General features: G+C 42.7%; 1 protein-coding gene across 5 annotated transcripts in view; it reads left to right on the top strand.

Annotated features, from left to right (window-relative positions):
- Positions 1-20,365, top strand: part of prkg1b (protein kinase cGMP-dependent 1b) — an 847,749-nt gene that overhangs the window by 41,137 nt on the left and 786,247 nt on the right. For 2 of the 5 annotated variants that reach the window (XM_068052492.1, XM_068052491.1), the window contains exon 1: positions 4,744-5,436. The exons of 1 other annotated variant lie outside the window; for it this stretch is intronic. In XM_068052492.1, the coding sequence (XP_067908593.1) occupies positions 5,126-5,436 (311 nt within the window). In that variant the 5' untranslated portion in view covers positions 4,744-5,125. Of the gene's footprint in view, positions 1-4,743; positions 5,437-6,599; positions 6,660-17,536; positions 17,617-20,365 lie in introns of those variants that run through there. 2 more of the 5 variants (XM_068052494.1, XM_068052495.1) reach the window with 2 other exon arrangements.

Genomic DNA, 20,365 nt, shown 5'->3' with positions numbered 1-20,365 from the left:
TTGGCAGCATTGTCAGCAGTGTAGATGGAAGTATTAAATTATAAAGTGATATTAATGGATTAAGTGAATGGGTTTCAATGTAGGCAAATGTGAGGTCATCCACTTTAGACCTAAAATGGATAAAACAGGGTATTGCCTAAATGGTGAAAGGCTAGAAATAATGGCAGTCCAAAAAGACTTGGGGATCCAGGTACATAGATCTGTGTATTCAGTGTATTCACACCTAATCTGTACTAATGCTTTGTCTTTCAACACACCATTAACATATTGTTTGCCTTTGCTCCGTGACCTTTTGGTCAGCTATGTGGCCAGGTCCAATCTGCACCTTCTCCTTTGTTATCTCTTGCCCCACCCCCACCTCACTTGCTTATAATCTGTGACTTTTCTAATATTTGTCAGTTCCGAAGAAGGGTCACTGACCCGAAACGTTAACTCTGTTTCTCTTTCCACAGATGCTGCCAGACCTGCTGAGTGATTCCAGCATTTTTTAAGATTAGATTAGATTAGAGATACAGCACTGAAACAGGCCCTTCGGCCCACCGAGTCTGTGCCGAACATCAACCACCCATTTATACTAATCCTACACTAATTCCATATTCCTACCAAACATCCCCACCTGTCCCTATATTTCCCTACCACCTACCTATACTAGTGACAATTTATAATGGCCAATTTACCTATCAACCTGCAAGTCTTTTGGCTTGTGGGAGGAAACCGGAGCACCCGGAGAAAACCCACGCAGACACAGGGAGAACTTGCAAACTCCACACAGGCAGTACCCGGAATCGAACCCGGGTCCCTGGAGCTGTGAGGCTGCGGTGCTAACCACTGCGCCACTGTGCCGCCCTATTTCTTGTTTTTGTTACATAGATCTGTACCTGGTACAGAAAATAATTAAAAAGGCTAATGGAATACTAGCCTTTATATCTAGAGGACTAGAATACAATGGGGTAGAAGTCATGCTATATCTATACAATACCCTGGTTAGACCATGCCTGGAGTACTTTGAGTAGTTCTGGGCACCATACCTTAGGAAAGATATAGTGGCCTTGGAGGAATTGCAGCGTAGATTTACCAGAATGATACCTGGACTCCAAGGATTAAATTAGAAGGGGAGATTATACAAATTAGTGTTCTATCCCCTGGAATTTAGAAGGTTAAGGGATGATTTGATTGAAGTTTTCAAGATACTAAGGGTAACAGATAAGATAAGACTAGTGGGCACAGTCTAAAAATTAGAGTTAAACCTTTCAGGAGTGAAGTAAGGAAGCACTGCTACACACAAAGGGTGGTAGAAGTTTGGAACTTGCTTTTACAAATGGCAGTTGATAATTTAAAATATGAGATTAATAGATTTTTGTTAATCAAAGGATATAATGGATATGGGGCAAAATAGGGTTTATGGAGTTATGTCACAGATCAGCCATGATCTCATTGAATGGCGGGACAGGTTCAAGGAGCTAAATGGAGTACTCCTGTTCTGATATTTCTATGATCAATTGGGACTCACAAATATCTTTGCTTCTCGACAGTTAATAGTTTCTCACCGTTTAGAAACTATTCCAATTTGACTTTCTTGGGTCCGAAGTTGATGACCTCACAGTTACCCACATTATACTCCATCTGCCATACATATTGATTTGAAAGGGTAGCGGCTGCAGCACTGTTCCTTGGAGTTCTTCACTCAGTACTTCTCCCTCGAAATGACGTCACGCCTTGGACAAGTACCCTTGCACTTGTACAAGTACTGCTGTTTTCTTTCTATTAGGCAATTTCTTACCCACCTTTCTCAGCTTCAATTCCCACCACTTTTAACAGTTTCAGTTCCTGTAGCAGCATTTCATGAAGAACTTCATAGAAGGCTTTCCGGAAAACAAATAGTCTTCCACAAGCCACTTGTGTTGTCACTTCCTCAAAACAAGTCAAGGAGGTTAACCCGGCAGCATCTTACCCTTTTGAAGCCATGTTGGTTGATGATTACAAAATTACTATCATAGGGTAATCCTCGAGTTTGCTTCTGGTAGTAGTTTCAATTATTTTGTCAGTTATTAATGTAAGAGTTATTGATGGCAAGCTTAGTAAACATTTTAAAACATAATCAATCACAAGTTGAAAAGAGTTACTTTCTGAATAGAGAGCATAATAAATTCTAAACTGGATGGAAACAGCTAGAAATAGAACTGACAATAGCCACAACACTATTTGACTTAAAACATGTTGACTCAGCTTTTGTTGGAATGGGGCATTACTTGGCATGCCCCATTAGTCAGATTTTGTCCCTCACCCTTCAGATTTTATCCTGTAAATTGTTGTAATTGTGAGCCGATAATGCTGTGGTGAGGGCAACAGGACACCAGGGACCTTGACAGGACCAACTGTCTGTCTCCTTAAACAATGAAATTTAAGGATGGAGAAAGAAACAGAGGAATGATGGAGACAGAAATAGGATGAATGAGTGTCCAATCAGGTTCAGAAAGAGAATGAAAGAGAGGGAAGGAAAGACTGGAGTAAGACAGAGAAAAAAAGGGACAGAAAGGAAAAGTAGAAAAAATAAATGAAAGACAAAACAACAATTCACTACTTGTAGGAATTAAATTCCAGTTTCAATTGCCCCTTTTCTAGTTCATGAAAAAGTTACTAACAATGTTAAGTACTCACTTTAATTTCCCTCACTTTCTATGGCGAGTTTAATTGGCAATTAATGCAAAAACCTCAAGATCTGATGGCAGGACTGCATCACAAACATTGAAGTCCTGGAAACAGCCAACATCATCAGCATCGAGGCCATCCTCCTGCAAAGCCAACTGCGTTGGGCAGGTCATGTTGCCCTGATGGACCACTGTCACCTGGCCAAGATCGTGTTTTATGGAGAGCTGACCACTGGTAAAAGGAACAGAGAGGCCCCATGCAAATGTTTCAAGGACTCACTGAAGAAGTCCCTCTCTGTGTGCCACATCGTCCATCACCAGTGTGAAGCACAGGCCGTAGATGGTGATGCCTGGAGATGCTACATCAGGAGGGCTACGGACACCTTTGAGACTGAGTGAAGAACCAGCATGAAAGAGAAAGGGAGGAGAAGGATAGATCCTTTTGCCCCCAGCAACTGTGGGAGAATCTGCTGGTCACGGATAGGCCTGATTAGCCACCAGAGGGCCTGCAACCGATGACGACAACCTTCCCAAAATCTTTGTCTGCGAAGAAATGCCAAGAGAATGCATAAATGCAGCAACTTCAAGGAAGTTGAGGGCGAGCTGCTGTTTTCATGAGGCTAATGGGGAGTGATGCAAATCATCCAGCAACTTGTGGAGATTCGCAATTCACAAATTTCTTTTCCTGGCCACAAGTTGCTGGACGGTTTACACATTCATGAGCAGCATTTAACTTCCCGTTAATTTAGAAGCAAAATCTGGGGCCTTGTATAATTATAAGAACAGAGGATAAGAGGTTAAGTTAACAGATATTTGGAGTTTTAGTTGAACTTGGACTGCATAGTCGACTTAACCTGGCTGTTAGCCTTTTAGAGTGGTTGAGTAAATTATACACTATAGCCACATATCTAATTAGATTATCAGATTTCGCCAGGAATTGTGCAATATGAAACTTCAGTTGCAAATGGTTAACGTGCCTCACTTATGTTTAATATTTTGGACTTTGAATTAAAATGTACTCTTGTTTTTCAAAGACTTGGTTCTTACGGGTTCATAACGGAAGGCAACTCCACCAATGGTGCGCTAGTCGGCGCTATTGGCTACTCGCTGTTAACTGGTCGTCACTCCAGAGGGACTGAATTCATGAAAATCAGAGGAATATATCCTTACCCTAATTTCTTATTACAATGGGGCCAACTTATTCCCATTTTAATTCCCATTAATTATAAAGGTGCATTAGGTGCAGTTTTATGAAACATTATATCTGATTTCTGGGAAGTTTTCAAAGCTGAAAAAATGCAGGAATCGAGGTTTCAAAGTAGATGTATTACCATCAGCCGCATTGAACGAGTGAACGAACTTCAGTGCATATAGCAAGAGGTCAAAAGGAAGAATTGTGGGTCAAACTCTCGGAGTTTGGTTGGAAAGACAATTCAACCACAAGTATCAACTATTATTTATTGAATTAAAAATAATTTTAAAACGTATAATTTGTTATAGCGATGATATCAAGCTAGATTTAAGGCTCGAACTGGATCTTAAATCGTATGGTCTGGTTTCTGCCAAAATGCACCTTAAGCTAAACTAATTTATTTTGGAACTCTGAACAGAAACATTTCAATTTGCGATTGTACTCGACAAACTTTGTTTAGAGTGCATGTCTACTAATCCTAACTTCCTGTGTATGTGTTTTAATTTAATAAATAGCCAGAATTAAACTCAAATATTGTGGGCTCATTTAATTTTTTTATTCCTTTATGGGATGTCGCTGGCTCGGCCAAGCATTTATTGCCCATCCTTAATTTTTGGCCCAGAAGTTTTAGAAAAATGATAAGGATGTTGCTATCAAAATAGATGTAATCAATAAATGAAGCAGAGCAAAGGCATTTGTTTTCTCAGACTGTTGGACAACTTTCAGCCAAAACATCCATGCCACTTGGACCAGGGACACTGCCACTGTCCTGATAGTCGTATTTCTGCGAAACAAGAAGTGAACGGAGGGTTGAGTTGAAAGCAGCAGCTGTGAAATGTGGAGCGTACATTTCTTCCACGGTGCTTAAAAACACTGGAAATGAAGCAGGTAAGAGGACGGGGGAGTGAGGGGAATGATGGAAGTGAAGGTATAAAAGTTGACTTGCAAGTTCTGCAGGGGCCTGTAGGCGCCACGCTTGCTTTCTGCATTCAACGTTGACGTAGAGCAGGAGCAGAGTGTTAACGGGTCTCGGTTCCAGTCAGAGAGGATTTCCGGAAGGACGAACGGCACAACTGTTGGGAGAAAGCCTTTCAAAAACAAGCACTCTCCCACTGGCTTCTCCCCCAAAGCGTTTTTTTAAAAAACAAATGTCTATCTTTTGAACGGGGGGACACTCGGACAACAGTAAGAGTTGGCAGAGGCTTCCAGCTCCCTCAAAGTTGACCAAAGTCGGCGGACACTTGGGAAAGTTGGACATTATAAAGAGCACAGCCCCCGGCTTACCATGGGCACATTGCGGGATCTGCAGTACGCTTTGCAGGAAAAGATAGAGGAACTGAGGCAGCGAGACGCTTTGATAGACGAGCTGGAGTTGGAGCTTGATCAGAAGGACGATCTGATCCAAAGGCTACAGAATGAGCTGGACAAGTATCGCTCTGTCATCAAACCCACCAGCAAGCAAGCCCCGAACCAGTGTGCCAGCAGCGTGCAGGAACAGCACCGGACCAAGAGGCAGGCCATCTCAGCCGAACCCACCGCCTTCGACATCCAGGATCTCAGCCACGTTACCCTTCCATTCTACCCGAAAAGTCCACAGTAAGCAGCCGTCACTATACCTTTCTCATCTCTGTCACATCACACAAAGCACAGGAGAGAGAAGAGAGATACTGTCTGCTCTCCCTTGTCCAGTCACTGCAGGGTTAAACTGTCCCCATCTCAGCAGACAGTCGGATTTATGTAATCGTTATCATTACTACACCAGTATGTTGAGTGATTGTATCAGTGTGTAGGTAGGGTCATGAGAAAACACGGAGCCAGACATATTAAAGCGGCGCCTCCTTTATTAAATCTTCTAATTATTACTTAGAATAAAACCTTAAGAGAAGAATGAAAGGGCAACTAAAGCAAAAGCTGAGACCAGGGACAGGAATTAGGAAAGGAAATTATACCCAGTAGACAATAACAAAGCAAAGATGCGCGATGATTTGGGGCTATTGGAAAGGTGAATGGGTAAATTACTGAGCGAGTGAGTGTGAAAGTAAAAGTGTGTCACAGGATCATATTGAGTGAGTGTGAGGGCAAATGATTGAGTGCGAGTGACTGGGCGAGTAACAGAGTGAATATGAAGTGACAGAGCGAGTGAGTCAATGTGAGGGATTTACGAGTGAGTAACTGACAGCAGCCTGTATGAGTGACTGAGTTAGAGAGGGAGCAGCTTTGCACTGTTAGGAGGCGGAACACCGGGAGGAAAGGAGTTTTTTGGGGGGGGTGTGGGGGTGTGGGTGGAGGGGAATACAAGAACACTTGCTCCAGCACACTCGGCATCATCTAGTTGCAGCCTCAGGGCCAGTGGAAGGGAAATTGGAACAGGTTCAGTAAGGGCTGGACTTTTCAATAATCCGCTCTATCACTCTGTGCCTTATCTCTACATGTGTTTTAGAAAGGATTCGAAAGTTTGAAACAGTCGTTACCCAGTTATTATTGTACTGTAGAGATGTCATCCGATTTGAGTAAGATGTTTGACCACCCGTTTTGAAAGTTTATTAGAAGCAGCGCTTGGATTAGATTGTATTTTTCACCGATGGTGATGGAGGAGTGGGCTATTGGTTTGATATGGAAAATCTAATAAGGCATCAAATGCTAGCGACCTCTTCACAAAGATCGACACTATAACCAGTAAAGAAAACCGTAAATGTGAACTAAAAGCATTCAGCCACCCAGCTCGAAATGGGATCGCTTGCTCTCCTGTGTTTTGCTGTGCTCTCTATTTACCGCAGTGTCATCCTTCACCACTCTCAGACTCCTTCAGGTATCTCTCGGTATGGAAACTGTTCTGAACTTACCAATGGGCAATATACATTCAGCGGTTCACTAGTTGCTGAATATCTTTGAATGCCCTAATAATTCCTTATATCTGCAAACCATGAATTGACGCTATAGGCAGACAGAATGGGACCGGAGGTCGCTGGTGAACCCAATAACCTATATGATAGATTTATTATTCTTTTCAACCTCCTGCTGCTGGGTGGGGGTCCCGTCAGTTACCCGGCAAGTTACAGCCTTCAGTTTATGTGGGACCTCGACCTCCAGAGTTCATCACCCGCCTCTCGTTAGGAACGTACTTCTCACCAGTAAAATCCATCTGCTAACCAAGTTTGTCCCTTAGCTTGTCAACAGTTGCTGCTAAATGCTTCCCAAAGCTGCTTGTGGTTGAGCTGTTGGGTCGCAAACTCCGGTTGGATGGATTCCTGGAGCTTGTATCACGTGCCTTCCTCCAACCGCCCTGTTCAAATGGTAACCCACCATTTTTTTAATAATTAACAAAAGCGTTCAAAGAAAATGGAAAAAAAAAAGAATGCCCCTATGATTTTTCTCCTGGGTGCCCCCAGCAGTGTCCAGGAGGAGATTCTTGGAGAATTGTGAACCCCACGCCTTGCTACAATTTGCTTGATTTTTGTTGGAGTGAAAATGTGTTCCTGTTTGTATCTGTCAAGGTCTTCGTCCGGGTTTAATGGGTTGGGGCCACTCCGAGTAAAACCTGATCTGAGATGATGCACCTTTTTCTAAAACCCTTTAGGATAAACGGAATTGCCCAAGTATCATCAACCAAAGACCCATAATGTGTCCCCTATTTTTAATGGGCACAACTAACAAAAACAACAACTTTTAAGAAAAAGCAGACTTTTAAAAATAAATGATAATATGACATGGGATCATTGGGAAGATTCTGATTTTCAATTGACAACACAGCAACACATGGTTCTCAGTCATATTACAGCCCATAAGAAGGGAATAAATATATTGTTGAATAATTCACAGTTACATAGTGTCTTAAATATCCTAAGGATATTCCAAAGTGTTACACAACCAACTGATTATTTCTAAGTGAAATCAGTGTTATCTTGTCAGCAGATGCAACTGCCAATTTGTCCACATAACCATTTTATAAGCTGCAGATGAGACAAGTGACCAGTTAATTTGTTTTAAGGGGGCTGCTTGATTGTGGAATACATTTTGGATAGTTTAGTTTAGTTTAGAGATATAGCACTGAAACAGGCCCTTCGGCCCACCGAGTCTGTGCCGACCATCAACCACCCATTTATACTAATCCTACACTAATTCCATATTCCTACCACATCCCCACCTGTCCCTATATTTTTCCACCACCTACCTATATTAGGGGCAATTGCTAATGGCCAATTTACCTATCAACCCGCAAGTTTTTGGCATGTGGGAGGAAACCGGAGCACCCGGAGAAAACCCACGCAGACACAGGGAGAACTTGCAAACTCCACACAGGCAGGACCCAGAATTGAACCCAGGTCGCTGGAGCTGTGAGGCTGCAGTGCTAACCACTGCGCCACTGTGCCGGAGACAGGAGGAGAACTCCTCTGCTCTTCAAACAGTGGCATGGGCATTTAACCTCTTCATTAATGGAAGACCACTATTGAAGGGATCTGGAGTTGTTTCGGTCAACCTGGCGATTTCACCTTGTCACTTCAGTCACCTTAAGGATTATCTACTGTATCCTCTCAGCTGGAGAAGACGGAGAACCTTTTATTTTGTTTCTCCAACAGTCCCCACCTCCAGTGTAGTTGTCACCTCTATTTATGTAAAATTGAGAAAAAGTGAATAATGGAAGAATATTTAGGGAAAAATACCTTCTCTAAAATATTTACACTGCAGGGTGGAGTGACTGTCTTGAGAATTACACTGTAGCATGGAGTGAGTATCTCTAGAACATTTATGCTGTAGGATGGAATGACCAAGTGACCATCTCTAGGATATTTACACTGTGCGGTGGAGCGACCAATTGACCATCTCTAGAATATTTACGGTGTGAGCTGGAGTGACCATCTCTAGGATATTTACACTGTAGGGTGGAGTGACCATCTCTAGGATATTTACATTGTGGTGTGGAGTCACCCTCTCTAGGATATTTACATTGTGGTGTGGAGTGACCATCTCTACGATATTTACATTGTGGTGTGGAGTCACCCTCTCTAGGATATTTACATTGTGGTGTGGAGTCACCCTCTCTAGGATATTTACACTGTAGGGTGGAGTGACCATCTCGAGGATATTTACATTGTGTGGAGTCACCCTCTCTAGGATATTTACATTGTGGTGTGGAGTGACCCTCTCTAGGATATTTACACTGTAGGGTGGAGTGACCATCATCTCTAGGATATTTACATTGTGGTGTGGAGTGACCCTCTCTAGGATATTTACACTGTAGGGTGGAGTGACCATCTCTAGGGTATTTACACTGTAGGGTGGAGTGATCAACTCTAGGATATTTACATTGTGGTGTGGAGTGACCCTCTCTAGGATATTTACATTGTGGTGTGGAGTGACTGTCTCTAGGATATTTACACTGTAGGGTGGAGTGACCATCTCTAGGATATTTACATTGTGGTGTGGAGTGACCATCTCTAGGATATTTACACTGTAGGGTGGAGTGACCATCTGTAGGGTATTTACACTGTAGGGTGGAGTGACCATCTCTAGGATATTTACATTGTGGTGTGGAGTGACTGTCTCCAGGATATTTACATTGTACGGTGGAGTAACCATCTCTAGGATAGTCACGCTGTAGGGTGGAATGACTGACCTTCGGATATTTACATTGTGGTGTGGTGTGACCCTCTCTAGGATATTTACACTGTAAGGTGGAGTAACCATCTCTAGGATAGTCACGCTGTAGGGTGGAATGACTGACATTAGGATATTTACATTGTGGTGTGGTGTGACCCTCTCCAGGATATTTACACTATGGTGTGAAGTGACCCTTTCTAAGTTATGTAGACAAGGGGGTGGAATGACCATCTTTAGAACAATTACATTGTAGGGTGGCATTTTTCAGCCATAACGTTTGCTCTTTTCTTGCTGTTCCATGTTGTATTTACATCAGGTGTGATTGTGCAGACTCAAGTTGTTTAACCATGAGGGAATAAATCACAATTGCCTCAGAACAAATCCCAGTTAGACTGTATGTAGGGCACTATTTCACTGAAAGGATATTACTGTCTGCAGATTATTCGTGTTGGTTACGGGTGCGTGAGTTCCAGAAGAAGCAGCACTGCAGTGGACTATTGAAAATACATATAATATCCTTGTGCTATTTGTATCACTTGTGCTGGATTTCCTGGGAGCTGGGGAAGTATAGGTAAAATTAAACATGACCGCTAGGGAATATCAGCTTTTTTTGATTTCTTGGTGCTACTTGGAGTCACTCTGAAGTGATCCTTGAGGTTTCGTTTTGGGGAAATCTGAGCTGTAACGAGGAACGGGGCATTTGAAGTTATAATTCCGAGTAACAGAATCTCAGTCATATTCAGTCTTTTGGAACTTTTAATTCCTAATTGGCTTTTATATTGAAGGGTGAGTGTTAGTGCACTGGCCACTGAAATTCTGGCGTGTCTGGGTTGTTCTCCCAAGTTTGGAAATGTGATTCAAGGAGCTGTTTTTTTTATCGAGAGGGAAGCCCCGTTCCTGTTTTCAACACCTATTTCAGGCTCAGTGACATTGGGAAAATGTTGCAGTGTTAGGTAGTGAGGGATCTGATCAAATGATGGCTTACCTTTCAATTCATCCTTACTTTAGAACTTGATATTGTTCCTTCGGACCATAACAGAAAGGATTTGTCATCGCTTTGCATGTCTCAAACTACCCTTGAGATTTCCAACGATTACAGATGGATTTCCTTTATCCAGGGATAGACAAAAATCATTATTTAGTAATGAAGTAAGCAGTTTTTCCTGCTTTATAAATCTCTGGGCGATGCGCCTGTGTATGACTTCTGATAACTTGTTGTAATGAATAATTGTCTTATATTAATTGGATTTGAGTACAGGCATTATATTCATTCCAAACGTATTCAGTACACGCATTCCCATGCAGCTTCTCTCAACTTGTGACCACAATAGTTTAGTTAATCATTAGCCAACCATCACGTTCTCCTAATAAAAAACATATCTTCTGGATTATTTAGTCCCACTTGAGCACTCAACTTGAAACTGAGACTGAAGCCAATGTTTAGCTCTCAGATTGTCCGAGGGACGGTCATAAGTTCACGCACTAAAGTTTTCCTTTTGGAGTAATGTACCATCAATTGAAGATGATCTGGGATCTTTGTTTTCCTTCTGAGGTGCCCCTGGACTCGTTTGAAGTGCCCAAATCCTAGAGCAACTGTATATCTTGTGGACATTTGAATTGTTATTTAGGTGTACTTCTTCTGGTGCACGGACATAATGGGCCTGTCTCCACCCCAGATACAGCACAGTTGCTGTCACCTACATTGATTTGATCATTGGATGGGGTCGGGGGGGGGTGGTGCGGTGGTGGTGTGGGGTGTCAGGACTTTATGAAGAATAACAAAATACTGCGGATGCTGGAAATCAGAAATAAAAACAGAAAACACTGGAAAAGACGTAGCAGGCCAGATACCATTTGTGGAAAGAGAAACAAGAGTTAATGGACTGGATTTTCCCGATCACATGGTGGCAGGCTTGGAGGTGGGACTGCTGGGAAAATAGAGGGGAAGCCGCATTAGACAGCTCTCTGATGCATTCCTGTGCCGGGGAGCTTTCCCAGGGGCAGCCTGGGTATAGATTTGCTGCCCGCTCCACAGAGACGGGCAGCCACTTAATATCATTAAAGCCCCAACTCGGGGCAATTTGCGGCTATGCTAGCACTGGCCGAGTGACTCCCCACTGTGTGCAGAGACCACCAGCTCAATGTCGGCAGCCTCCCTGCGGCAGGCCAGGGGCCATCAGAGCCAGAGGTTCCATGCCTCGACGATTGGGACGCGGATAGGAAAGGCCGCACCCGCCACCCAAACAGTTCCTCCAGAGGGGCTTCACCTCTCCTCTGAGGGGCCTACCGGCTTCAGCCCTCATAATTTCTGATTTAGATCCATGCCTCCAAGGGCAAGTTGAGGCGCCTTCACAGTCCCCAACCTGCCTCAGCAGTGCCCACCTCTCCCAGTGGGGCTGCTGAGGGTCCTGAGCTGCTGGCCCTCTGATTGGGCTGGCAACATCGGGAGCTGCCCGCTGTCCTTAATAGGACAGCAAAGGCGGAGGCAGCCAATTAAGAGACCGCCTCCTGGAGGATTGCTGAGCTAATCTCGCTGTCAGCAAGTGTGGGCTCATGGCCTCCATTTGGTTCCAACATAGGAGCCCTGAAGCTCACGGGAAAATTCAGACCAATGTTTCAGGTGAAGGTCATCGACCGGAAATGTTTACCATATCTCTCTCCATAGATGCTGCCTGATCTGCTGAGTATTTTTTTAACGTTTTCTGTTTTTACTTTCATATCACAGATCAACTTGATATTTGACTTCCATTCATAATATTGCAACAAATTTGAACAGGAATTCAACTGGTCAAGAAGCTGAGCATTTGAATGCAAGGAGACTCACTAGAGGCCCAGTTTGACAGTCAGAAAGACCAATAGGTGATGTAAAAACATCGGGGGCTAAATTGACTAGTCTCTGAAAACAAACATGGGGATTGCGATACATGATTAACCCATGCCTGTTAATTGCTTTGCAGGCTGCATGCCAATTTGGTGCTGCCTGCTCATTTGAATGATCTCTGCATCCAATCAGTGCTAACTGCTCTGCTCATTGGCTGGACACATCAGCAGGGGGCCAATATCATTAGTGGTTAGCATTGATTAAAACTAGCCTGCATCTCTTAAAGGGGAGGTGAATTGTGGCTGGAGCAGGTGTTGGGAGCCTTAGTTGAAGAGAATCTGACCTGGGAAATAGTGAAGAATTGTACAACAGGAGAGAGAGCAGGCTGCAGGTTTTTGGGTGCTGGACTCGGTGGAGGAGGTGGAAAAGAGGCGAGATGACTGGTATCTGCAGAGGAGAAAGAGACCCATCAGACATACGGTTAAAAGCCATAGAGATCAATGCCAGGAGTTAAGCCCCAATGACCACAGATGTGGTTGTCCAGGATTGCAGTACTTTCCACAAACTCCCATATGTTGCAGTCACAACACACCACTAAGCCCTACCATGCCTAACCTTATTTATTTATTTGATTAGTTAACTCATGAACAATTTAGTAAAATACTAACAAGTTACAGTCTCCTAGCTTGGAGACACCAGCTACTGGAGATAAGAAGAAAAAAGAATAAAAAGCGGCACCTCCTTCCCCTCTGCTCTGAATACCCACTTGCACCAACCTGACTTTAGCACTCAGTTAAAAGGAGCAATCTGTTCTCTAATCACTCTGTGCTCCACACTCATGTGGAGTAGGTACACCTACAGTGCTGTTAGGGAGGGAGTTCCAGGATTTTGACCCAGCACCAGTGAAGGAACGACAATATAGTGGCAGATGGTGTGTGACTTGGAGAGGAACTTGCAGCTGGTGGTGTTCCCATAAGCCTACTGTCCTTGTTCTTCTAGGTGGTAGATGTCACTGGTTTGGAAGGCGCTGTTGAAGAAGTCTTGGCGAGTTGCTGCAGAGCATCTTGCCACAGTGCATTGGTGGTGGAGGGAATGAATGTTTAAGGTGGTGGATGGGTGTCAATCAAGCATGCAGCTTTATCTTGGATGGTGCTTCTTGAGTGTTGTTCAAGTTGCACTCGTCCAGGCTGTGCACCTGAGTCATCAGCCATGCTGTCAGCGGATAGCCCTTGTGGCTCAGTAGACAGCGTTTGGTTTGCCATCATGGCTCAAATGCAGCTGACACAACAGACTGCCAGAAAATTATAGAAATCATGACTGCTGCCAGAATACTGGGCATTATACTGGATGATTTTCTGCCTATGATCACTCACCAGCTGGATGTTGAGAGAGTGGAATCCTTTTCAGTTCCAGCGTAGGGCAGAATTGACATGCGATACCTGCAAAGTGATGTTCATGCAGTCAGTGGCACCCTGAACCATGGGGAAGCCTGCAATCCGAGCAAAGAAGTTTACTCACTCTTGCTTGCTTCTCTTTGGCAAATAAGGGTGAAATATAGTTAGCTTTCTTTGATTTGAGAGCTCAGTGGCCTCCCTAATGCAACATTGAACAGCAAACTGTGAGATGTTGCAAATATTTCTAGCTCCTGCCTGGAAGGAGCCAGATACATAAAAGTTCACTGGCATGGTCACCTTCACACCACTGGCAGTGCAGTTCTTGCCCTGCTCTAAGGTTGTAGTTTGTGCTGCAGCAGGTGACAGATTTCAGTGAGGATGTCCTTACTACATCAAAGACGTCTTACACAAAGTTCCTTGCTAAGGTTCAGGTAAGAGAATTGTTCCTTGAACACGCTGGCCTCCTGCTGAGACACTTTTTCCCAATCATCTTCACTCTTCCAGCAGCTTGTCCTGCTCTGTTCATTCTTCAAGTCATGCTGTATTCCAAGGGGATTGCCGACTTGTGCACCCATGTCTGGGAGCAATTAATTTGTACAGAAGCCTTCAAGTTAGCAAAAGCTCCTTCAGCACCTGCCACACCACTCCCTGTACGCTTTTTCAATTTAAAACAACTCTACAAAACACCAAACACTTGTGGAATCAAAGCAGCAACCAGAGGAAATCAAACAGCAACTGACCTAAAAGTGATTGATGATCCCTTTAAGTAACACAAGTGGTGGGTCCTTTATGCTGTTGAAAATATGTTCAACTGTGTAAGGTTAGGAGAGGGATTTGGCTTGAGAGTTGAGCTCCAAAATGGCTCTGCTGGTGTCAATTCAGCACTGCACTCTAACTGACCTTATGATCTGCCTGCTCTGCATAATTATGGTGAACGTTCACTGTACATGCACCATTATCTGCACCAATATGGCATTTGGCATGATTTGCCACACAAGTGTGCACATGTGTGCCTAGAAACCATTTTGGAGCTCTAAGGGCGCTTGCAGTGACCAAACAAAAGGGTGATAACCAGGCAAATTTCTTCCCCAGTGTGTTTAAATGCCGCTGTAAAATCACCAGGTATTAACCTCAATGGCTCAATGTTATCTGATATATTAAGACTGACCTTTAGAAATGCCACAGAGAGGGATGGTTATTTGTCTGGGGATGTTTTAGTTTTCACGAGAGAGAAAGAGGAAATGCGTTTCAGAACTGTAAATTTTAATACCAGATTGGTTTGAATATCATTGTAGGCAGATATGTTGAACATCTTTCAGCTCTGCGTACAGTGGTGTTTGGTATCTTAGCAACTACAGCTGAACATGCACACTGCTCCATCCGTTTCATTGGATTGGTGCACAGTAGGACACCATCAAACAGCTGTATGTTTTAATGCTCAACTTTAAAGATGGGTGCCGGAGGCTAACGTGTACAGCAGCAGATCTAGGTTTTCCCAAATTGCCTAGAATTACATAGACTGCACAGCACAGCAAAAGGTTTTTGGCCCAAATGATCTATGCCAATGCTTATGCTCCACACGAGCCTTCTCCAACTCTTCTTCATCTAACGCTATCAACATAAACTTCTACTTATTCTTCTTTCATGTGTTTCCCTTAAGTGCATCGATGATGTTTGCCTCAACTACTGCATGGGGTAGCGAGTTCCACATTCTTACCATTCTATTTAAATTATCCCCTTATTTATCTATTTATTTATTTTTCAAACTACCGCTCCATCTCAAACCTCTCTTTCCTCCCCAAAGCTATTGAACGTATTGTTGCTTCCCCAAATCCTTGCCCATCTTTCCCAGAACTCCATCTTTGAATCGCTCCAATCAGGTTTCTGCCCGTCACTGTACCAAAAGCAATCTTATCAAAGTCACAAATGACATCCTATGTGACTGTGACCAGGGTAAACTTTCCCTCCTCCCCCTTCTTGACCTGTCTGCAGCCTTTGACATGGTTGACCACATCATCTTCCTCCAACGCCTCTCCACTTTCGTCCAGTTGGGTGGGACTGCTCTCACCTGGTTCCATTCTTATCTTTCTAATCATAACCAGAGCATCAATTGCAGTGGTTTCTCTTCCCACTTCCACACTGTTACCTCTAATATCTCCAAGGATCTATTCTTGGCCCCTCCTATTTCGCATCAACATTCTGCCCTTGGTGATATCATGCACAAGCACAGCTTTAGTTTCCATATGTATGCTGACAACACCTAGTTATACATCACCACTGCTTCTCTTTACCCCTTCAACTGTCTCTAAATTTTCAGACCACTCATCTGACATCCAGTATTGGATGAGCAGAAATTTCCTACAACTAAATATAGAGAAGACTGAAACCATTGTGTTTGGTCCCCACCACAAACTTAATTTCCTTGGCACCAACTCCATCCCTTTCCCTGACTGAGGCTAAGCTAGACTTGGGTCTTATTTAACCCCAAGATGAACTTCCAACCACATATCTATGCTATTACTAAGACTATTTCCACCTCCGAAACATCACCCAACTTCACCCTGCCTCAGCTCATCTGTTGCTGACACCCTCATCCATATCTCTGTTAACTCTAAACTTGACTATTCCAACACACTCCTGGCTGGCCTTCCACAAACTACCCCAATTTGGACTAAGTCGCCAAGTCCTGTTCACCTATCACCCCTGTGCTCGCCAACCTACATTGGCTTCTGGTTAAGCAATGCCTCCATTTTAAAATTCTCATCCTTGTTTTCAAACCCCTCCATGGCCTCGCCTCTCCCTATCTCTGTAATCTCCTCCAGCCCCACAACCCTCTGAGGTATTTGCACCACTTTAATTAAGGCCTCCTGAGCATCCCTGATTTTAATCGCTTCACTGTTGGCATGCCTTCAGCTCCAAGGCCCTAAGATCTGGAATTTCCTCCCTAAACTTTTCTCTGTGTCAACGTCTCTTTCCTCCTTTAAGATGCTCCTGAAAACCAAACTCTTTGACCAGGTTTTTATTCATCTGTCATAATATCTCTTTATGTGGCTTGGTGTCAAATTTTGTTTTATAATACTCCTGCGAAGGGCCTTAGGATGTTTTATTACTTAAAAGGTCTTATATAAATATGGTTCTTGTTATTTACAACCCTTACTTTAGAAATAGAATAATTAAACATAATCATAAGTGGCATTATTTGTATCCATAAAGTTACTTCTTGTCAGAATTGTATTGGATTTTGGATTAAGCTGTGTGTTAAGCTCAACTTGATCCAACTAACAATTTTCTGCTAATATGAGATTTAAATTTTCCTCTAGACTGATTATGAATAACTGGAAAAACCCTAACCACTAGTAAGTAAAGTGTTAATAAACTTGCTTGGAAAGTGCTGTCGTTTGCCTGCAGCAGAGTGAACTGCCGTGTTTCATACCCTTTTAAGGAAGTTTGGCACTGGAATGCAGTCAGAAACATGCCGATATATAACTCAACTAAAACAGCAAAAGCAATAAAAAGAAGACTTCCAGACGGTGTCGTTCATTGAAGAAGTCACACAATTCCTGCCGTGTCATTCTGAACTGGACAAATAAGCAAGAATTTTAGGGCTTGTCGGCATACTGATATGACAGAACTTGGTGATTGGCCCGGGTGTAGTATGCAGTAATCGACTAAACTTGACGTTATCTTTGAAAAAGGTTCAATAGATACCTAGGCATGAACATTCATGACTAAAATATTGTAGCTGAAGGAATGCTGGGGTGTTCTTGTAATTTACTGCTGGGAATTGAATTCTATCATGGCTTGCAGCACTGGGATTTGAACCTGTGAACTCACTCCAAGCAACTGAAAAGGAAAGCCATTTATTAGCAACTCATGTGTGAATATATCATAAGGGTTCCCGTCATGGGTCTCTGTAGCAGCTCTAGTACGAGCTCAAAATGAGCTCCAACCTCTGTTTATCAGGTAATGCTATAAAGAAGTTTTATCAGTGCAATCCATTGCAAGTAGGGATTAACTTGGGCTCCAATTGGAGTTCATCAGAAATACTTACCAGAGGCTTGGATGGACCTCTTGTAGACCTACACAATGAAGGGTGAGGGAATGAATATCTGCAGCTGTAGAATGAAATCAGTAACATCGCCAGTGAAAGGAACAGTGAAGGGTAATTACAATTATCCATAAAGTGAATAAATAAGAGGCAGGCTGAAAAGATGAGAAACCTCCACGAGGAGACATTTATCGATGCAATTAATGATTGTTTTTTAACACCTCATATGGGGAGTCTTCACTAACTCAGCATGTGAGGATTATTGCTACAGGAGGCGATAGCTAGGATGTAATGTTCAATAATGAGCCACAACTGGTACGTTATTTAGATGTGAGGGAGTAGGTTTTCAGATTTGGACCACCCTGTAAGACTTAAATATGGAGTTTTAGTATATTTCGGGATTATAATATGCTTGTCACATTCTATAAAGGTTTGTTTTACCGAAATGAGAAGAAACTTTAATGGGGGTTATGAGAGTTGGGTGCAGATACTGTAATGCATTACAAAAGAGATACTTAGAAACTTGTAAGTAAATTAAACTTTAAGAATAAACAATGAGAGAAAGCCACAACAGCAATATGGGGTTGGGGGTAGGGTGCAATTTGGCCGTGAGCACTCAAAAATGAATCCTTTGAAGAGTTATAAATAGAATCGCATTTTAGACAAGAAAATATATTACAGAAAACAGTTGGTGCTATCCAAAACGTATTGGGAAGCTAAAATGAATTTAGAAAGCAAGATCATACAAAACAATCAAAACAATGGGTACATTTTTCTTCTGTTAGGTCAGTCAGGGACCTTACAGAACTATTGTTCGAAGACTGAGAGAAGGAAAGATTTGCATTTATCTCCACAAGATGTCCCAAAGCACTCCACAGCCAGTGAAGTACTTTTGAGGTGTAGTCTCTGTGGTAATGCAGGAAATGCGGCAGCCAATTTGTGCACAGCAAGCTCCCACAAACATCAATTTCACAATGACCAGATGATCTGTTTTAGTGATGTTGATTGAGGATAAATATTGATCAGGTCACTGGGGATAATTCCCCTAGTCGTCTTTGAAATAGCATCCTGGGATCTTTTAGGCCCACCTAAGAGGGCTGATGAGGCCTCAGTTTAAAATCTCATCTAAAAGATGGCATCTCCAACAGTGCAGCACTCCCTTAGTACTGCACTGGAGTCTTAGCCTTGATTTTTATTCTCAGTGCTGAAGTGGGATTTGACCCCACAACCTTCTAATTCAGAGCTGACACAGCATAGGGTTGTCAATGATGAAAATTGCATGGCAGAACATGCAATAGATCATTTATATTTGTATTTGTTTTTAACTATGGGGAGGTTGGACCTGTGATGGATTGTTTTCAGATCTCAGGGGAAACAGTGCTAAGTTAAAAAGGCTCAATGTGAAAAAGACAGCAGGACCAGATAGAACTTATTCTGGAAAATAATCATGGAGGTCTTGTGTGATACCCTGCTGAATATTTTCAATAGCTCACTTGAGAACTGGCATAGTACTAACACATGTGGTTCTGCATTTGTTTTGAACAATGGTTAAAGTCAATCCTCAAAACTATAGATCAGTAGGTCTGTAACAACCTCAGTGAGACTATTAATGTTAAAAATACAAGATATGAACTTACAGAACAATTAAAAAAATTACATGACAAGATTTCACATTTTAAGCTTTGATTATAACAACTGAACTAAAGGAAATCTAACTAACTAAATAGCTGATATCCCAAATTACAAAGAAAGGTGTTTTTTTTAATTATTAACATACTTGAAAACCTCATACCACACTTATATGTTAGACAGTACTCTTTGATGGTGAAATCCTTTGTGGTTAAAAGTCCCAAACTCCTCCCAGTATCAATGGGTTGGATCTCCCAGAGCTTTTCAAAAATCAATGTCCTCTTCGCTCACTTCTCCGAGGACTTCCGACCTGGATGTCCTTGAATAAGGCGATTCCTGGTGATACTGTTGGTCTTTTCCTTCTCCACAAACTTCAACTTTCAAAACAGATTCAAATCTACACAGCCCTTCGCTGTATCAGGCTTCTGAGAGTAGGTGTTCCCTCTCTCCCTCTCAAGGCTGCCACCACTGGTTGTCTTCCTTCCAGACTGCTCTGAGGCTGCAACTGCTGGATTCCCTTCTTACAGCCAGTCTGCCTTCAGAAAATCTGTTAAATTTATCTGGACCCAAAAGTCAATAGCTTATTGTTCTGTTCTGTTATGCAAAGTTAGAAGTCTGGTTTCACAGAGCCTTCTGGACCTTCTATTGCTCCCAGGTGTTAACAGCTACTTGGTACATTTGCATCTTCAAAATCACTGACTCCTTGTTTATGACGCGAACGTCTTGAAGGGTGAAACCCATTGTTCTTCAGGTACTACCCCTGCAGTCTCTGATATTTTTCCAAAAAAATGTTTTTGTTCTGTGTTCTCTGTTGTCCTGGTAACCAAGGTTTCTGTCTTGTCCTTCAGCAGAGTTGATGTGAGGGCACCTGACCTTCCAGACCCCATCTTAAACTTTTAAAAATCACAGTTTTTAAAATATAATCATGTTACAAAGTCCAGCGTTCATAATGCTAACCCTTTGTGGTGGAGGAGCAACATTAGAGGTAATCATGTCAATAATTTTCTGGAACATACAGGGTTTATGGAGGATATC

This window comes from Heterodontus francisci, chromosome 20 (assembly GCF_036365525.1).
Source record: "Heterodontus francisci isolate sHetFra1 chromosome 20, sHetFra1.hap1, whole genome shotgun sequence".
Classification (NCBI taxonomy): Eukaryota; Metazoa; Chordata; class Chondrichthyes; order Heterodontiformes; family Heterodontidae; genus Heterodontus; species Heterodontus francisci.
This window is presented reverse-complemented; position numbering and strand designations above follow the sequence as displayed.